This window comes from Vombatus ursinus, unplaced genomic scaffold (genome assembly GCF_900497805.2).
Source record: "Vombatus ursinus unplaced genomic scaffold, bare-nosed wombat genome assembly UNPS02014863.1, whole genome shotgun sequence".
NCBI classification, from domain to species: domain Eukaryota; kingdom Metazoa; phylum Chordata; class Mammalia; order Diprotodontia; family Vombatidae; genus Vombatus; species Vombatus ursinus.
In genome coordinates, this window is record NW_020954641.1 from 30,858,589 (window position 1) to 30,873,906 (window position 15,318).

Sequence of the window (15,318 nt, forward strand, 5' to 3'; positions counted from 1 at the left end):
GAGTATGATCCTTCAGGGTAAAAAATGGTCATTCAGTGAAATAGGGGACTTTCAAGCATTCCTGTGAAGATAAAATTTGACCTTCAAATACAATACTCAAGTGAAATATGGAAGACGTAAACAGGGAAGAGAAATCATAAGAGATTTATTAAGGCTGACCTGTTTATATTCCTGCGGGGAAAGATGATATTTGTAACTCATGAGTCCTTTGTTAGTATTAGGGTAGTGGGAGGGAAAAAAATTATATATGTGTATAGATAGATAGATGGATAGAGGGCACAGGGTGAGTTGAAGATGAAGAAATGATATCTGGAAAATAAAATTAAGGGGTGAGAGAGGATTATACTGGGAGAAGGAGAAAGGGAGAAGTAGAATGAGGTAAAATATCTCAGACAAACAGACAAGAAAAGGCTTTTACAGTGAAGGGGAAATGGGGAAAGGTGAGAGGGAATGAGTGAATCTCATTCTCATAGGATTTGGCTTAAGGAGGGAATAACATACACAATGGGGTATGGAAATCTATCTTACCCTACAGGAAAATTAGGGGAGAAGGGGACAAGAGAGCAGGGGTTTGATAGAGGGGAGGGCAGATTGGGGTAGGGGATAATCAGAAGCAAACACTTCTGAGGAGGGACAGGGTCAAAAGAGAGAGTAGAATAAATGGGGGGTAGGATAGGATGAAGGGAAATATACTTAGTTTTTCACAACAGGATTACTGTGGAAGTGTTTTGCATGACTATACATCTATAGCCTGTACCGAGATGCTTGCCTTTTCAATGAAGGTGGGTGGGGAGGGAGGAAGGGAGAAAATTTGTAACCCAAAGCTCTAAAAACACATGTTAAAAATTAAAAAAAATTTTAAAAAATTTAAAAAGTACAATGGCCAACACTGGACCTGAACTCAAAAGACTTGGGTCCTAGTCCCATTTCCAATACTAACCAGCCATTGGACAAGTCTCTTCCCATTCTGGGCTTCAGTTTTCTCATCCATAATAATAATTTATTAACATGAGCAGTCCCAAAGATTTTTCTAGACCATGAGTTTCCACGCCAACACAGGGATGACCCAGAACTACCTTCCTACCTTCAGCTATATTTTGTTCTCTCTCCCACCATACCTCGTAGTTTGCAAGATACTCAGTTGTCTGTTCCCTACCTCCCAACCACGTCATCTTTTCTCCTGGTTTCTTCTATCTAGAAGAATACAGTAGATATTGTATCTATCTATGCTGGCATAGATACAATACCCTCCATTCTTAATTGGCTGGGTTACTTCAACTTCATTGGTTTTTTACAAAAACCAATATTCTGGAATCCAAAAGAGAAGGGCCACCATGACTCCCTACATACTGACTGCTTCAAAAAAAAAAAAAAATCAGGCAGCCTCCTAGTCATGGCACTGGTTTCTAACTGTGATAACCAGATGTTGCCCTGAATTTTCCAAATAATTTTGGGGGGTGGAGAAAGACAAACAGACACTTACTTGAACCTTCTTTCCTTTGACATTTGTCTAACTACCTTGCCTCCTTCTGACCTAGGTTGTCCTCCCCAATCCTATCCCCACTGATCCAATCAAAAATCACCATTGTATTCTGGATAAAGTCTACACTGAATAGGATTAGGGAACTGCCAGAGCCATACTGAAGCTGACTCCACATAATAACACAAATTCAAACAAGCATCACATCCTAGATTTTGTGAAAAAGCAGTTTTGTTCCCTGGTTCTTAAGTTTCTCTGCCAATGTAAGTTTTGAAAATCATAGGGCCTGCCTGGGTTTGAACCCCAGCTCACTATTAACCATCTATGTAACTTTGGGCAAGTTATTTCCCTATTGGTGGCTTCAGTTTCTGTATCTGTAAAAGGAGGTTGGAAATAAATAAGTTAGGGTCCCTTCTAGATCTAATGTCTACATTTTCCTCATAATAAATCCATGGTTATCTCACATATAAAAAAATTGATGAGGAAATAGGATTACAGAGTTTGTGACCTAATAATCACCACTGACATTTATAGCAACTTTATTTAGGTTTACAACATACTTCACATACTCTTATTTAAGCTTCATAATCTGTCAGATGAGAATTGTGGACATTATTATCGTCATTCTACAGATGAGCAAATGGAGTACTTGCGTATGGTCACACAGTTAAGTGGAAGTTGAATTCGGATCTTCTTGACTTCAAGTCTAGCTCTCTTTTAACCATGCCATGTTCTTAGTCACAACTAGAGTGCCTGAGGTCATATAATTAAGTGGCATCACTATGACTCAAATCCAGGTCTTCTGATCTGAAATCCCATGGTTTCTACTATGCATTTCTACTATGCATTTTCTGAATGCAAAGCTTGCAACTCTTCTGAGACTGAAAATATACCTTATGTAGGGAACTGACATGGATTTATAACAACAAAGACCATTCCTCAATAGATAAATGGTCAAAACGTTTGCAAACTAGTAAGGGGTACCTACCTATGAATTTTGGAATGCTCCAAATCACTAATAATAAGAAACACAAATCAAAATGAATAGGAGATTTTACTTCATGTGCATCTTTTAGGAGAGATGACAAGAGCTGGAAATAGTCAATTTTGGAAGAAAAACAGAAAAAATAGGCCTATCAACACATTGTTGGCAGAGTTTTAAAGTGGTTCATCCATTCTGGATATCAATTAGTAATCATGCTATAAGTGACCAAACTATATATGCTCTTTGACCTAGTAAACTCACTACTGGGGTACCCCAGAGAGGTAAAAGACAGAAACAAAGGTATAACATACACCAAAATATTCATGTCACTCTTTGGGATAGCAAAGAATGATAAAACAAAGGTGGAGGGGGGGGCGGTATACCCATCAGTTGGGAAACAGCTGGAAAAAACAGAGATACTATGAGAATGTAACAGAGTATTATTTTCTATAATAAGTTTATGTGAAAGTTGGAAAAATATGAAAAGAGGTATGTGAACTGATGCAGAGTACATTAAGCAGAACCAAGAAAATGCATAATGACAATAAAAAAGTAAAATAAAGAGCACTAAAGGGAAATCAAGCTATAAGTGAAAGAAAACCTAGTAGAGGAAAAACATGAAGATTCCACAAAAGAGATAATAAAATATATATACTCCCTCAAAAGAAAGAGAGCCTGGAGATGGGACTAGATAGAAAATAGAATATTTTCTATCAGATATGGTCTCTGTATCAGGTATTTCCACTTGTTTTTGTCACAAGGGAATACATGTAATAGGAAATGACTGATGTAAAGGTGAAAGGAATCAATAAATTATGTATATCTTTTAAAAAGTTTAACTGGTTGGTTAGTAGTTTAAAAAAAAATTTCTCCCTTCCGTAAGGAAGCACATAGAATTAAGAGTCATACAATCTCACATTCATTCAAGTTCCTGTATGGGAACCTTAGCTGATCATTGATAAATAGAAACTAGAAGGGAGACCATCTAACCCAAAACTATTATTTTTTATAGATAAGGAGACTGTGCCAAGAGAGCCAGAGACATCTGAGGCAGAGACAAGCCTAGAACTAGAATCTAGGCTTTTCCCTGACTTCTACTTCAGCTAGCCCACACCCTTTGCAATATGCCAGTCTTGCTAGCTATAATAGTCTATTAATAGTCTATAAACACCTTAAGGGTAAGGGATAGGGTTGCCTTCTTTTATGCTTCTCTCAATCTAAGACAAGGTTTGTCACTAAGTACTCCATAAAAAACTTGATGAGTACAGGACTTGGAGTTAGGAAACCAGGGTTTTAACCTGACCTCAGACATTTACTAGCAATGATGACCACAGGCAAGCTACTTAACCTTTCTCATCTGTTAAAATATGATGATAATACCTATACTGCCGGCATCACAGAATCTGAGGAATGTGCATAGCAAGCCTCAAAGCATGAAGTAAAATGCTACTATTGTTTTTAGTTGATGGAAATAAACTTGAGGATAGAGAATTATGTCCCAAGATGATGACAGAGTCGTCACCCAGCAACGTCTCAAGGCCCCTTCAATAAAATGATATCCCTGGCCTGTGGTAGGCCTACATCTGGTAGGCATGTCTGACCTCTCTGTGAGTATTTCCCATAAAATGCATCCCTAATTGTAATTTGTAACTCAGAAATTACTAGAGACGGGAAAACCAGGGACCTAAAGTCTGTCATATGGAGGACAGAGAAATTAAGAGGTAACTTTCTATAGTTTTTTATTCCTGTTCCTCACAACAAAACTTAAGGGGAAGAGCTACTGCAAAAATTATTATAGATCTGCAAAAATGTAATTCTAGAGAGTCTATAATTTATGTGATAGCTAGGTGGTGCAGCAGATAGAGTGCCAAGCCTGGAGTCAGGAAGACTCATGAGTTCAAATCTGGCCTCAGACACTTCCTAACTGTATGACCTTGGGCAAGTCACTTAATCCTGCCTCAGTTTCCTCATCTGTAAAATGAGTTAGAGAAGGACATGGCACATCACTCCAGCATCTTTGCCAAGAAGGAGGTTTTCTCCAAGTGGGGTTGCAGAGTTGAAAACGACTAACATAGTTTATGTATTATTCTTGGTTCTGCTTAATTTTCTCTGCATTGGTTCACACAAATATTCCCTTTTCTCTGAATTCATTTTACAATGAGAAAATTGAGATGCAGACAGATTTAAACAACAAAGCCAAACCAAACACTTGCCCAACCAAGGTCACATAGCCGTCCTAGGATTCCAAGTCAGATTCTATGACTTTGAGTATAGTATTTTTCCTCTCTACCATGGAAAGAGGTAATATTACGTATAAAAAAAACCATTTAGTTTAAGTGACTTGCCCAAGGTTACAAAGACATTAAGTGTCAGAGGCAGGATTTTAACTCAGGTCCTCTGACTACAGGGCTCTCTCCACTGTATCATTCCACCTCCTTATAAAACAATAATATCAAAAACAACAATAACACTTATACTCCATGCTTAAGTTTGCAGAGTGCTTTATAAGTATCTCATTTAATTCTCACAATAACTGTGGGAAGTAGGTGCTGTTACTGTTCCCATTTTTGAGATAAAGGAACTAAACCAGATAGTAGTTAAGTGACTTGCCTAGAGTCAAACACTAGAATGTGTCAGATATAGGATTTAGACCCAGGTTTTCCAGACACCATGTTTAACACTCTGTCCACTCCATCCTCTAGTTCTATAAAATGGGGATAATAATCCCTGCCCTGCTGCCTGTCTCCCTTGAGGTGTCAGGAGGATAAAATAAAATGCTGGATGTGAGAACATTTCATAACGGTGATTATTATTACATTTAGTAGAATTGGCTATGGTCCCTTCTAATTCTCAAATTCCCTAGGGCTTCCCCATGGGGGTCTATTTGCAAAATGTCCCTCATCCCCAGCTCTGGTGATAGCCTTTTGCCCTACCCCACTGCCAGGGCTTACCTTCACAGGAGAAGTGAGGGGTATATTGGCCTTGGTCTCCATGCCAATGGTTACTTCTCCAGGGATGCTGATAGGAACTGGTTCTACCTCCAGGCTGGTGATCACTACTGGATCATGCCCACCATCACAGTTTTCCCATGAAAAATCACTGACCTGAGATATGGGTAAAGCATTGGTTGGAAAGGAAAACAAGAAAATTATAACAAACTCTCAAAGTTTTTTTTGCCTCATACTTCCAACCAGTCATTTTCAACCTCTGAATCCAATCACCTCTGAAACCAAGTTTTATCTTGCATCCAAAGCCTTTTGTGATCTATTCCCTTTGCTTCACTCACACCTCAAATACAAGATTTTCTCATCTCTCAAATACATACCCTCTACAACAGTTAGGCTAGACTTTCTTCCCTGAACATACCAGCTTTTCCCCCACAATTGCTCAGGTGGTTCCCCCAATAACCCTTTCTGCCTATCTATTCTTCAAGGCTGAGCTTAATTCCTCTCTCCCCCAAGAAATATTCCCTGTTGCCAATGAACCAGTGAGCACCTATAGCACCAAAGTTTAGCACTTGTTCCATAATTGCCTTCTGAGGACACATTAAATACCTCCTTTTTAGTATCTTTAGGAATAACAAAAAATAATATATCTTTGCTCTTAAAAGCCCTTTCCAGAATCCATGGGAAAGCCCCTAGAAACAATAAAAGGTTAAAATGTAAAAATAAAGTTTGGGTAAACATTGTTGAGTAACAAAGCTCTTCCTGGGACTCCAACCTTCATCCCTTTTCCAAAGGCACATTCCCAGAATAAACAAAAAGACCTTACTCCTGGGATCCTTCATCAATGAAGAAGGATGGGTGAAGGCATCAGTGGGTGAGGAGGCAATAATGTAAACAAAGAGTTAACTTTGCTAAAAGGCTGAGAACCAACTTTAATCATTTCCCTAAGAAAAATCTTTTTGTCAAGGTTCAAAATCCCTTTAAATCATGTAAGGGGCAGAAGGTATGAAGGACCAGGCCAGTTTGGACATCTCTTTCCTTAAAACTCAAAATGGCTTTCCAAAAGACAAGCTTAAAAACTCAAGAGTACAGTATTAGTATTTATATTTTCTTCTATACTTATGGGCCCTAATTATAGCATAGAAGGTCAGACCTGAAAAGGGTCTTAGAAATTCCAACAGGGAAGGAAAATGAGGCCCAGAGAAATGAATTAACCTAACCAGATTGAGGGTAGGGTTTGTCTTATAGCTCTTCTAATTTACTGACCATGCCTTTAAGAATAAAGGCAGGGACAGCTAGATAGTGCAATGGATAGAGCACTTGCCATGGAATCAGGAGGGCCTAAGTTCAAATATCCAGCCTTAGACACTTAGTAGCTGTGTGACCCTGGGCAAGTCACTTAACCCTGACTGCCAAAAAAAAAAAAAAAAAAAGAGGCAAATACTGTATTAGCCAAATATAGCTTTCTATGTTACGAGTATAAACCCTATGTCTTATCATGGTCTAGGAGTTGTAACTGTCCTACTCCCAGAATTTAGTTTAATTAGGGGCGTAAAACAAGGACAGACACTCACAAATATAATAGCATGAAAAGATGGGTTATAATAAGAACCAGGGGCAGCTAGGTAGAGCAGTGGATAGTGTCGGGACTACAGTCATGAAGACTCATCTTTCCCGAATTCAAATCCAGCCTCAGACACTTACTAACTGGAAAGTTAATGTTTAATAGAATAGGGAGTGGTTAAGTATCAAGGGTCTGCTAAATAGCAGGCACTATACTAAAGCGCTTTACAAATATTTCATTTAAACTTCACAATGACACTGTGAGGAAGGTATTTTTATACCTACTCTATAATTGAGGAAACTGAGGCAAACAGAAGTTAAGTGATTTGCCCAGGAAGGGGCAGTTAGGTGGTGCAGTGGATAGAGGCACCCAGCCTGGAGTAAGGAAGACTCAACTTCCTGAAATTCAAATCTGGCCACTTACTAGCTATGTGACCTTGGGCGAGTCATTTAACTCTATTTGCCTCTGTTTCTTCATCTGTAAAATGAGCTGGAGAAGGAAATGGCAAACCACTCCAGTATCTTTGCCAAGAAAACCCCAAATGGAGTCACAAAGAGTTGGCCATGACTGAAAATGACTGAACAACAACAATAGAGCCAGGAAATATCTATGGCTGAATATGGCTTGAACTCAAATTTTCATGACTCCAACTACTGGAAGTTACGAAGTTCAACTACTGTAGTAACTACCTGTGTGAGAAAACTTATGTGGGCCTTAAAATATATTAAAGATTGTAATGGGAAAAAGGAAAAGACTTAGCTTATACAATGGAAAAAGCAGTGTCTCTGGAGTCAGGGTGAGGTGATGGTGGTGAGGTCCATTTCTACACCCAGCTCCATGATCCGATAAACCCTACCTCTTCTTGGCCCTAGAGAACAGAACTAGGAACTACAGCAGGTAAAAGGTTCAGAGAGACAAAATTTGGCTCAAAATAAGCAAGTCTGTTAATAAATGCTATCCAAAAATGAAACGGGTTATCTCATAGAAGGTTTTCAAGAAGGGATAATGAACACTTATCAAGGATGTTGCTGAGGGGGTTCCTAATCAGGTTTGGGTCAGGTTACATACTTCTATAGCCTCTCCTTCAAGGTCCCTCTCCTATTAAAGCCTTCTTCCCTCTTCCCCCATTCCCCATCCCCACTTGATGATCTCAGAACCACAAGATAAAGTGTCAGTTTGGGGCTGAGATGCTGATAGTTCTACCAGGGAAGCAAATATAGTATGATTAAATGGGAAGAGTTAGTCTTGTCTTTTGCAGGGATCCTGGGGCCTCTATCTCTGTAGGCAGCAGAAGGCTCCTGTCCTGTCCTATTTATACTACACCTTGGAACCTGGCCTTATGAATAAGCAATGGATCCAAGGAGGCCAGAGGCAGTGCGGTATAGTGGAAGGCATGCTGGATTTGGAGTGAGGAGAAACTGGATTCAAATCTTTGTCTCTGAACTTAGTTTTCTTCATCTATAAAATGGGCAACATCATCTATAGTACCTATTTCACAAGGTTATTCTCTAGATCAAACACAAATATTTTACAAACCTTAAAGTGTTATGTAAATAGCAACTATTTTATCACAAAGAGTTGCAATTGTGTGACTTGAGGTTAAGTCACAGGACTTCTCTAGGCCCTGATGAAATCTCTTGTTATCCCTCAGATCTCTAAGAAAAGATTTCATGATTTCCCCCTTCCTAACAAAGGCAACATAAAATCTAGCCTTTCTACCACACCAAGCGGCCTTCCTGGTTTGGACAAGTCTGGCTTAAGTATCCTGTATTGCTTGTTTGAGAATGGAATATTAGGGGCCGAGAGTTGGCTGTTTATAGGGCACTGGCCCTAGAATTGAGTTCAAATCCGGCCTCACACACTTACTAGCCATGTATGACCTTGGGCAAGTCACTTAACCCTGATTCCCTTCCCCCACCCCCCCCAAAAAATGAAATATTAAGTGGAATTTCTGTGATGCTTTAAGATACAAGATATTTCCTCCATGATAACTTTGTGAGAAAGGTATTATCAGGTTTGGGGGTTTTTTTAATACCCATTTTACAGATGAAGAAACTGAAGCTCAGAAAGTTATCATGATTTATCCAGGGTCACATAATCAAATTAGCAAGTGTCAGAGTGGGATTGGAACCCAGGTATCTCTGGACTCCAAGTCCAGAGCTCTTCTTATAACACACTGTCTCTCTCAAGACTAAGAAAAGCCACCAACTCCAGACTGGGAAGATGAATGACTCCCCTGCCACTATTTCCCTTTCCCATCAGTTAGTTACAGCTTCAGGTACCAGGTACAAGAGATCAGGGAAAAATTTGGGCAAAATTTGAGGGTACAGAGTACTGGGCATCATTCAGGGACTCAGAACTCCTTGCCCTGGAAAAGTCTAAAAAGTACAGACAGGGGTGTACTGGTTTTTAAAGATTTAATAATCTAAGAACAGTTAAATGACTTGTCAATGGCTACCAAACAATCTGACAGTAAAATGAGGTGTTTCAGAGCAGAACTTTGTGTTTTTTCCTTAACAAAAATGAAAAACCACAGCATAGCACAGTAAAAAGAAAATTGACCTGGAAGGCAGGAGAGGTTGGTTCTAATCTGGCCTCTGCTATGTGTTGCCTTGAATAAGTCATTTACCCTTCTTTCTACTTCAGTTTCCCCTCTCTAAAGAGAGGGGGCTTGAAATAGATGATCTGAAATTCCTCTCAGTTTTAATATTCTATGGTCTAAGATTCTCCATTTTATGATAAGAAATGAAGGATTGTTTGGGAAAGAGTGGGGGAGAATTTATATGGGGGAAAGGAGGAAGGAAGCCATCCCCACAAAGGAATGGTGAACTGTCTGGATCTTCATTCCTGCCGCCCTTCCCTTTATGTATCATATGCTTGGGGCTTTCCAGAGTCCCCCAAGAAAGAAAAGGAGAGCTCATATTGGTTCCCCTTGGAAGGTCTGGGGCTTTCCAGAGTCCCCCAAGAAAGAAAAGGAGAGCTCATATTGGTTCCCCTTGGAAGGTCTGGAATCCCAAAGCCAAGCTATTGAGTTTAAATAGTCGGACCCCTAGCTCCCTCGGTGAACATCTACAATTAGTATATCTCAGTCTAAAGTATACTACTGGTCTAGGAGCCAAGAACAGTAAACTCGACCTGATGCTGCCACTTTTCTCTGTGCGGCCCTAGGCACATCATAGGATTTTAGAACTGGAGGGTCTCAGTGATCAGCCTCCAAGAAGCCTATCTCACTGACGAAGGCAATGGATGTTCAGAGAGTTTAGGTGACTTGACCAAAGTCAACAGCCCGTTTTCCTCGTTTGTTAAATGGGAGGGTTGAAGTATGCCACCTGTGAGGTCCCTTTCAATTCTATGATCTTTAGTAAGGGAGGAGACCTAAGATGAGATACTTCGGCCCAGAGTCTTACCCGGGCCGGGGCAGGAAGTAAGACTGTGTGAGGGTGCTGGAGATGGGAATTCTACCTCTACCTAGCCCATCCTTCAATCAGCACTGAGGACGGCCCGCCCCGGTTCCTTCCACACATTCCCCGCAGTCAGACACCCCTTCCCCCAACATCCATTCTCCCGAGGGGGCGAGGGATGTAGCCCCGCGGAGCAAGGGTGAAATAAGGAAGAGGAGCCCCACGTTCGGCCACTCACCTTGCTCAGACGCAATGAACCCTTGTCAGCGGCAGCAGGCCACGGCAGAGACACGACCAAAAGCACACCTAGAACTAGGGACTTCATGGTGTCTGACCGTCAGCAGATGCAGGTAGCAGCCCTCGGTTCGCTCCTTTAAGGGTTGCAAGGGGGAGGGCTAATGTTCGCCCCGCCCAACGCCCCGCCTCCCCATGCCAGATTGCAGCATTCCCGTGGCGTGGGGCTGCTAGTATCTGGGCTTGCGTCCTGGAAGCTCCACCCCTTCCCTGACTTCACAAACAGAGGTCAGCCGGAGCTGGAGTGCCTGGCGCGAGACAGACACTGAGAGATTGTAATCGCCAACCTCTCTCCTTGGGGGCAAGCCGAGACTGGAGGGCCACAGGTTCTGGAAAGGGAACGAGCGATTTGCATCCATTACATTTTTTGACCTTCATAGCCAACCCTATAGGGGTAAGTCCCCACGGGTTAATTACTTTTTCCCATTTAAGTATATTATTAGAGAGGTGGCTTGCCCACTGTCCCATGGCTTCGTATCCGAGCCTCTTCTTACATCACGTTATTACTTTACTATATTCTTAAGTTCTTAGTTACAAGGATCCTGGCTGACGTTCTCAGATTCTACGAGCTTTTTTTTTTTTTTTTTGAAAGGATGGGAAATGAGAACGGAACTAGAAAGAATAGATGGGTGAATGATGAAAACTGAATACTTGTGGCACTGGCTGCTTTGACCAGCCTTAGGTCAGTGTATTTGTTCTCTTTCCCTACCAACCCTGTTACTCAGTCTGTCATCCCTGAGCTGGGTGGCATGCCCCTTCACGTCCACTGCTGGGTGACCTTGGCTCATAAATTCATAGCAGGATCAGATCCCACTGGAACAACAAAGCATCACTTAAGGCTATGAGAATAATTCCCTGGAAACTAAGTGGGAGAAAGGTTAACAATCCCCTGCAGCAAAGCACCTCTCGGTTAGTACACACCAACTGACATTTAGGAAGCCTGGAAACGACAAGATTAGGCATCTGAAGAATGTGCGTAGAATGCTAGAACCAGAAAAGAAAGGACTTTGGAAATCAAATAGTGCAACAGGTAGAAAGTGAGGCTCAGAGAAGGAAAAGAATGTTCTCTACATCTAAATAAATATATTCTTTTCACCAGTTTTCAAAGAACTTTCTTATATGTTGTGTCTTTTAAGAGGCGGCATAGGGTAGTGGCTAGAGTGCTCAGCTTGGAGTCAAGGAGGCTCAAAGCCCACCTCAGACACCAGTAGTATGACCTTGGACAAATTTTTTAACTCAGAGTTTGTTTCAAGGAGTTATTGGAGAATAGTGAATAGGGGCAACTAGGTGGCACAGTGGATAAAGCACCAACCCTGGAGTCAGGAGGACCTGAGTTCAAATCCTGTCTCAGACCAGATACTTGACACTTACTAGCTGTGTGACCCTGGGCAAGTCACTTAACTCCAATTGCCTCACCAAAATAAAAAGAGAGAGAGAGAGTAGTGAATAGACAATTGGCCTCAGATCCAGAAATCGATAGGTTCAAGTTCCACATTCTAGCTGTATGAACCTGAGAAAGTTACTAACTACCCTGGACCTTAGTTCCTTCATCTGAAAAACAAGGAGGTTGGTCTAAATGACCTCTGAGATTCCTGTAGATCTGTGATCATCAACTGAAAAGTGGGGATAATATTTACATTATGTATTACCTCACAGGGTTGTGGTGACCCAAGTACTTTGCAGAACCTCAAAGCACTTGAAATGTAATTCACTGATACTCACAAAAGTCCTGTGAGGTCATTTTGTTTTTTGGTGAGGCAATTTGGATTCAGTGACTTGCCCAGGGTCACACATTTAGTAAGTGTTATGTATCTGAGGCCAGATTTGAACTCAGGTCCTCCTGAGTCCAGGGCCAGTGCTCTATCCACTATACCACCTAGCTGCCCCTTGTGAGGTCATTTGGGTAGATATTATTACTCTCATTCCACAAATGAAGTAACCAAGGCCCAGAGAAGTTATTTGTTTTAGTGGAAAGAGCACTGAATTTGCTACTTTTCCAAGTCTTGGATTCTTCATTTGCAAAATGAGGTGAGGGCGGGTAGGGGGGTAGGGGGGAGGTGGAATATATGAGATTGTAAAATTCTCTTTTAGTCCTAAGTCCTATGTTCTACAACTTGTCCAAAATTATATGACAGCATAGGGAGGGGGCGTAGACATTTGAAGCTCTGACATATCTCCTGGACTTTGCCCTGATGGCTTGACTTCTTGGGGACAGGCTGGTTGTCCTGAGTCTGAGGAAGAATGTAATTTACTTAAACCGCTTCTCCCCTTGGCCTCAAAATCTTGTGCTCCATTCTTTCCTGGAAGGCTGACTGTTATTTGTTTAGTGTCCAGAGACCTTAGAGGTGATCTAGTCAAGCCTGGACTTTACCAAAAAAAAAAAATCCACTTACTCTTATCTGTTGAGCTCAACAAGATAGATTCCAAAAGAGATTTAGACTCTCTGGAAATCTAGCAACACAATAAAAAACCAAGAATTATCCATCAATCAGAATTGGGCCTATCTATTCCTCCCTAGCTCTAGCCTGCCTTTCCAGATTTATTTCACAGTATTCTCTTTCTCCCTCTGTTTAGTACCATCATACCCAACATTCCACCTCTCCTATCCAGGAAGATTGTACTCTGTTTCTGGAAGGTGGTCCCTGTTTATCTCTACACTCTACCCCGTTGCCATTGTTCAGTTCTGTCACGACTCTCTGTGACGCCATTTGAGGATTTCTTGGCAGATACTGTAGTAGTTTGCCATTTCTATCTCCCGCTCATTTACAAATGAAGAAACTTAGGCAAACAGGGTTAAGAGACTTGCCCAGAGTCACACAGCTAGTAAGTATCTGAGGGCAGATTAATCTTCCTGATTCCAAGCCCAGTACTCTAGCCACTGCACCCTAGCTACTCCCTAGAATCCCTAGCTTCCTTCAAAGCTCAGCTCCAATAGTGCCTTCTACAGGAATCCTACCCTGATCCCACCAATTTACTGTTGCCCTCCTGACCAGAAATTACTTTGTGTCTACTTTGTATTTATTTTTCTGATACAGATTTTCACCTTCCCATCTCTATCCCCAGCTGTTAGAATGTAAAATCCTTGAAGGCTGAGAGAGGTGAGGAACCTGCAGGTTCCACACCCCTGACTGAGACTGTTTTTGTCTTTGTATGCTTTGTGTCTGGCCTGAAATATAGATGCTTGTGGATTTGAAAGGGTGAATGGCACCAACTCATTGGCCTGATTAGGAAACCTAAGACTGCCTTGGGGTTAGGGCCATTGACTCCACCAAAAACTAGGCTCCCTTTATTCTTGCTGTCTTCCAAACCAGCAGGTTTCACCCTCCTGGTCCCTTTGTGGTCACTACCACCCTATTAGACTCACATCATTGAGTGTTCAAGCTCCATTACCAAAGATTTTTTCTCAGATTTCAGATCCTTGAAGATAAGAAGCTACCAACCTGCAAAATCATATGGTTGGAGAAGAGGGGAAGGAAAGAGGTACAGGGAAGTCCTGGAAAAAACAAGTATGAGGCAGTGTAATGTATTGACCAATACAGATTCCTACAAAATTCTGTGGATAAATCATATGGTTGGGGGAAGGAGAAAGGAAGCAGGTACAGGGAAACCCTGGAGGGGAAAATGTGTGAGGCAGTGTAATGTATTGGCCAATACAAATTCCTACAAAACGGTCTGGATAAATCTTATGGTTGGGGAAGGGGAAAAGGAAGCAGGTACAGGGAAGCCCTAGGGGAAAAAAAAGTGTGAAGCAATGTAGTATATTGGCTAATACAGATTCCTACAAAAGTCTCTGGTTGGGGGAGGTGGAAAGGCCCAGGACTGGAAGGTAGTCAGAGTGCATTCTAATCTTAGCTTTGACATATTCAATGTATGGCCTGCCTTGGGCAAATTAATTCATTTTTCTGAGAGTCAATTTCTCACTAGGACAAGGAGAACTGGATTATATAGTCTACAACAACCCTTCCAACTCTATTTTTCTATGGTTTATATCCAGAGGTACTATCCAGCTCTGATGTTTTATGTTCAATTCTGCAAACATTGTGCCTACTATATGTAATGAATTGTGCTCAGTGTTGGGGAATAAAAGATGAAAAATGCCGTAATCGTTGCCTTCAGAAAGCATAGTCCATGAGGGGGTATATGGCATGTACACATATAAGTGTAATTCAAGGTAGAAGGTAGTCGGAGCAAAAGAGAAGTCCAGACAAAACATGAGAAAAATTTGAAAAGGAGGCTCCAGACTCACCTCAGAAGCAGCAGCAGCAAGAGTGCACCCCACCTGAAGTCCTCTGCCCCAGGCACGAGTCTCTGGGCTTCCTGCTTCTTTAAGTGAAGTGTCAGAAAGTAGGCAAAGGTGAAGAACTGCCACCAAAATGATCTCGCTAAGCCCATCTACCTCAACTTCCTGAGCTACAAGGCTGATACGGCTCCCATTGTTTGGGAAGTGAACAAGCCTGGATCCCAGGTGAACAAATAGGAAGCGGTGTAGGTGGTTGCCATTGTAGAGATGTTTCTTGTGTTCACTGTAGACATAGTGGGATAGAGAGAGAGAGAGAGAGGGAGGGAGGGAGAGAGAGAGAGAGGGAGGGAGGGAGGGAAGGGGAGAGAGGGAGGGAGGGAGAGGGAAGGGGAGAGAGGGAGGGGGAGAG

The 15,318-nt window shown here is 41.7% G+C and overlaps 1 protein-coding gene across 1 annotated transcript in view; it reads right to left on the reverse strand.

Annotated features, from left to right (window-relative positions):
* GM2A (GM2 ganglioside activator) overlaps nucleotides 1–10,755 on the reverse strand; it is a 15,286-nt gene extending 4,531 nt beyond the window's left edge. The window contains exons 1-2 of the mRNA XM_027841665.1: nucleotides 10,614–10,755; nucleotides 5,417–5,569 (exon numbers count right to left, since the gene is read on the reverse strand). Of these exons, the coding sequence (XP_027697466.1) occupies nucleotides 5,417–5,569; nucleotides 10,614–10,700 (240 nt within the window). The 5' untranslated portion in view covers nucleotides 10,701–10,755. The remainder of the gene's footprint in view (nucleotides 1–5,416; nucleotides 5,570–10,613) is intronic.
* Between the last annotated feature and the right edge of the window lie 4,563 nt (nucleotides 10,756–15,318).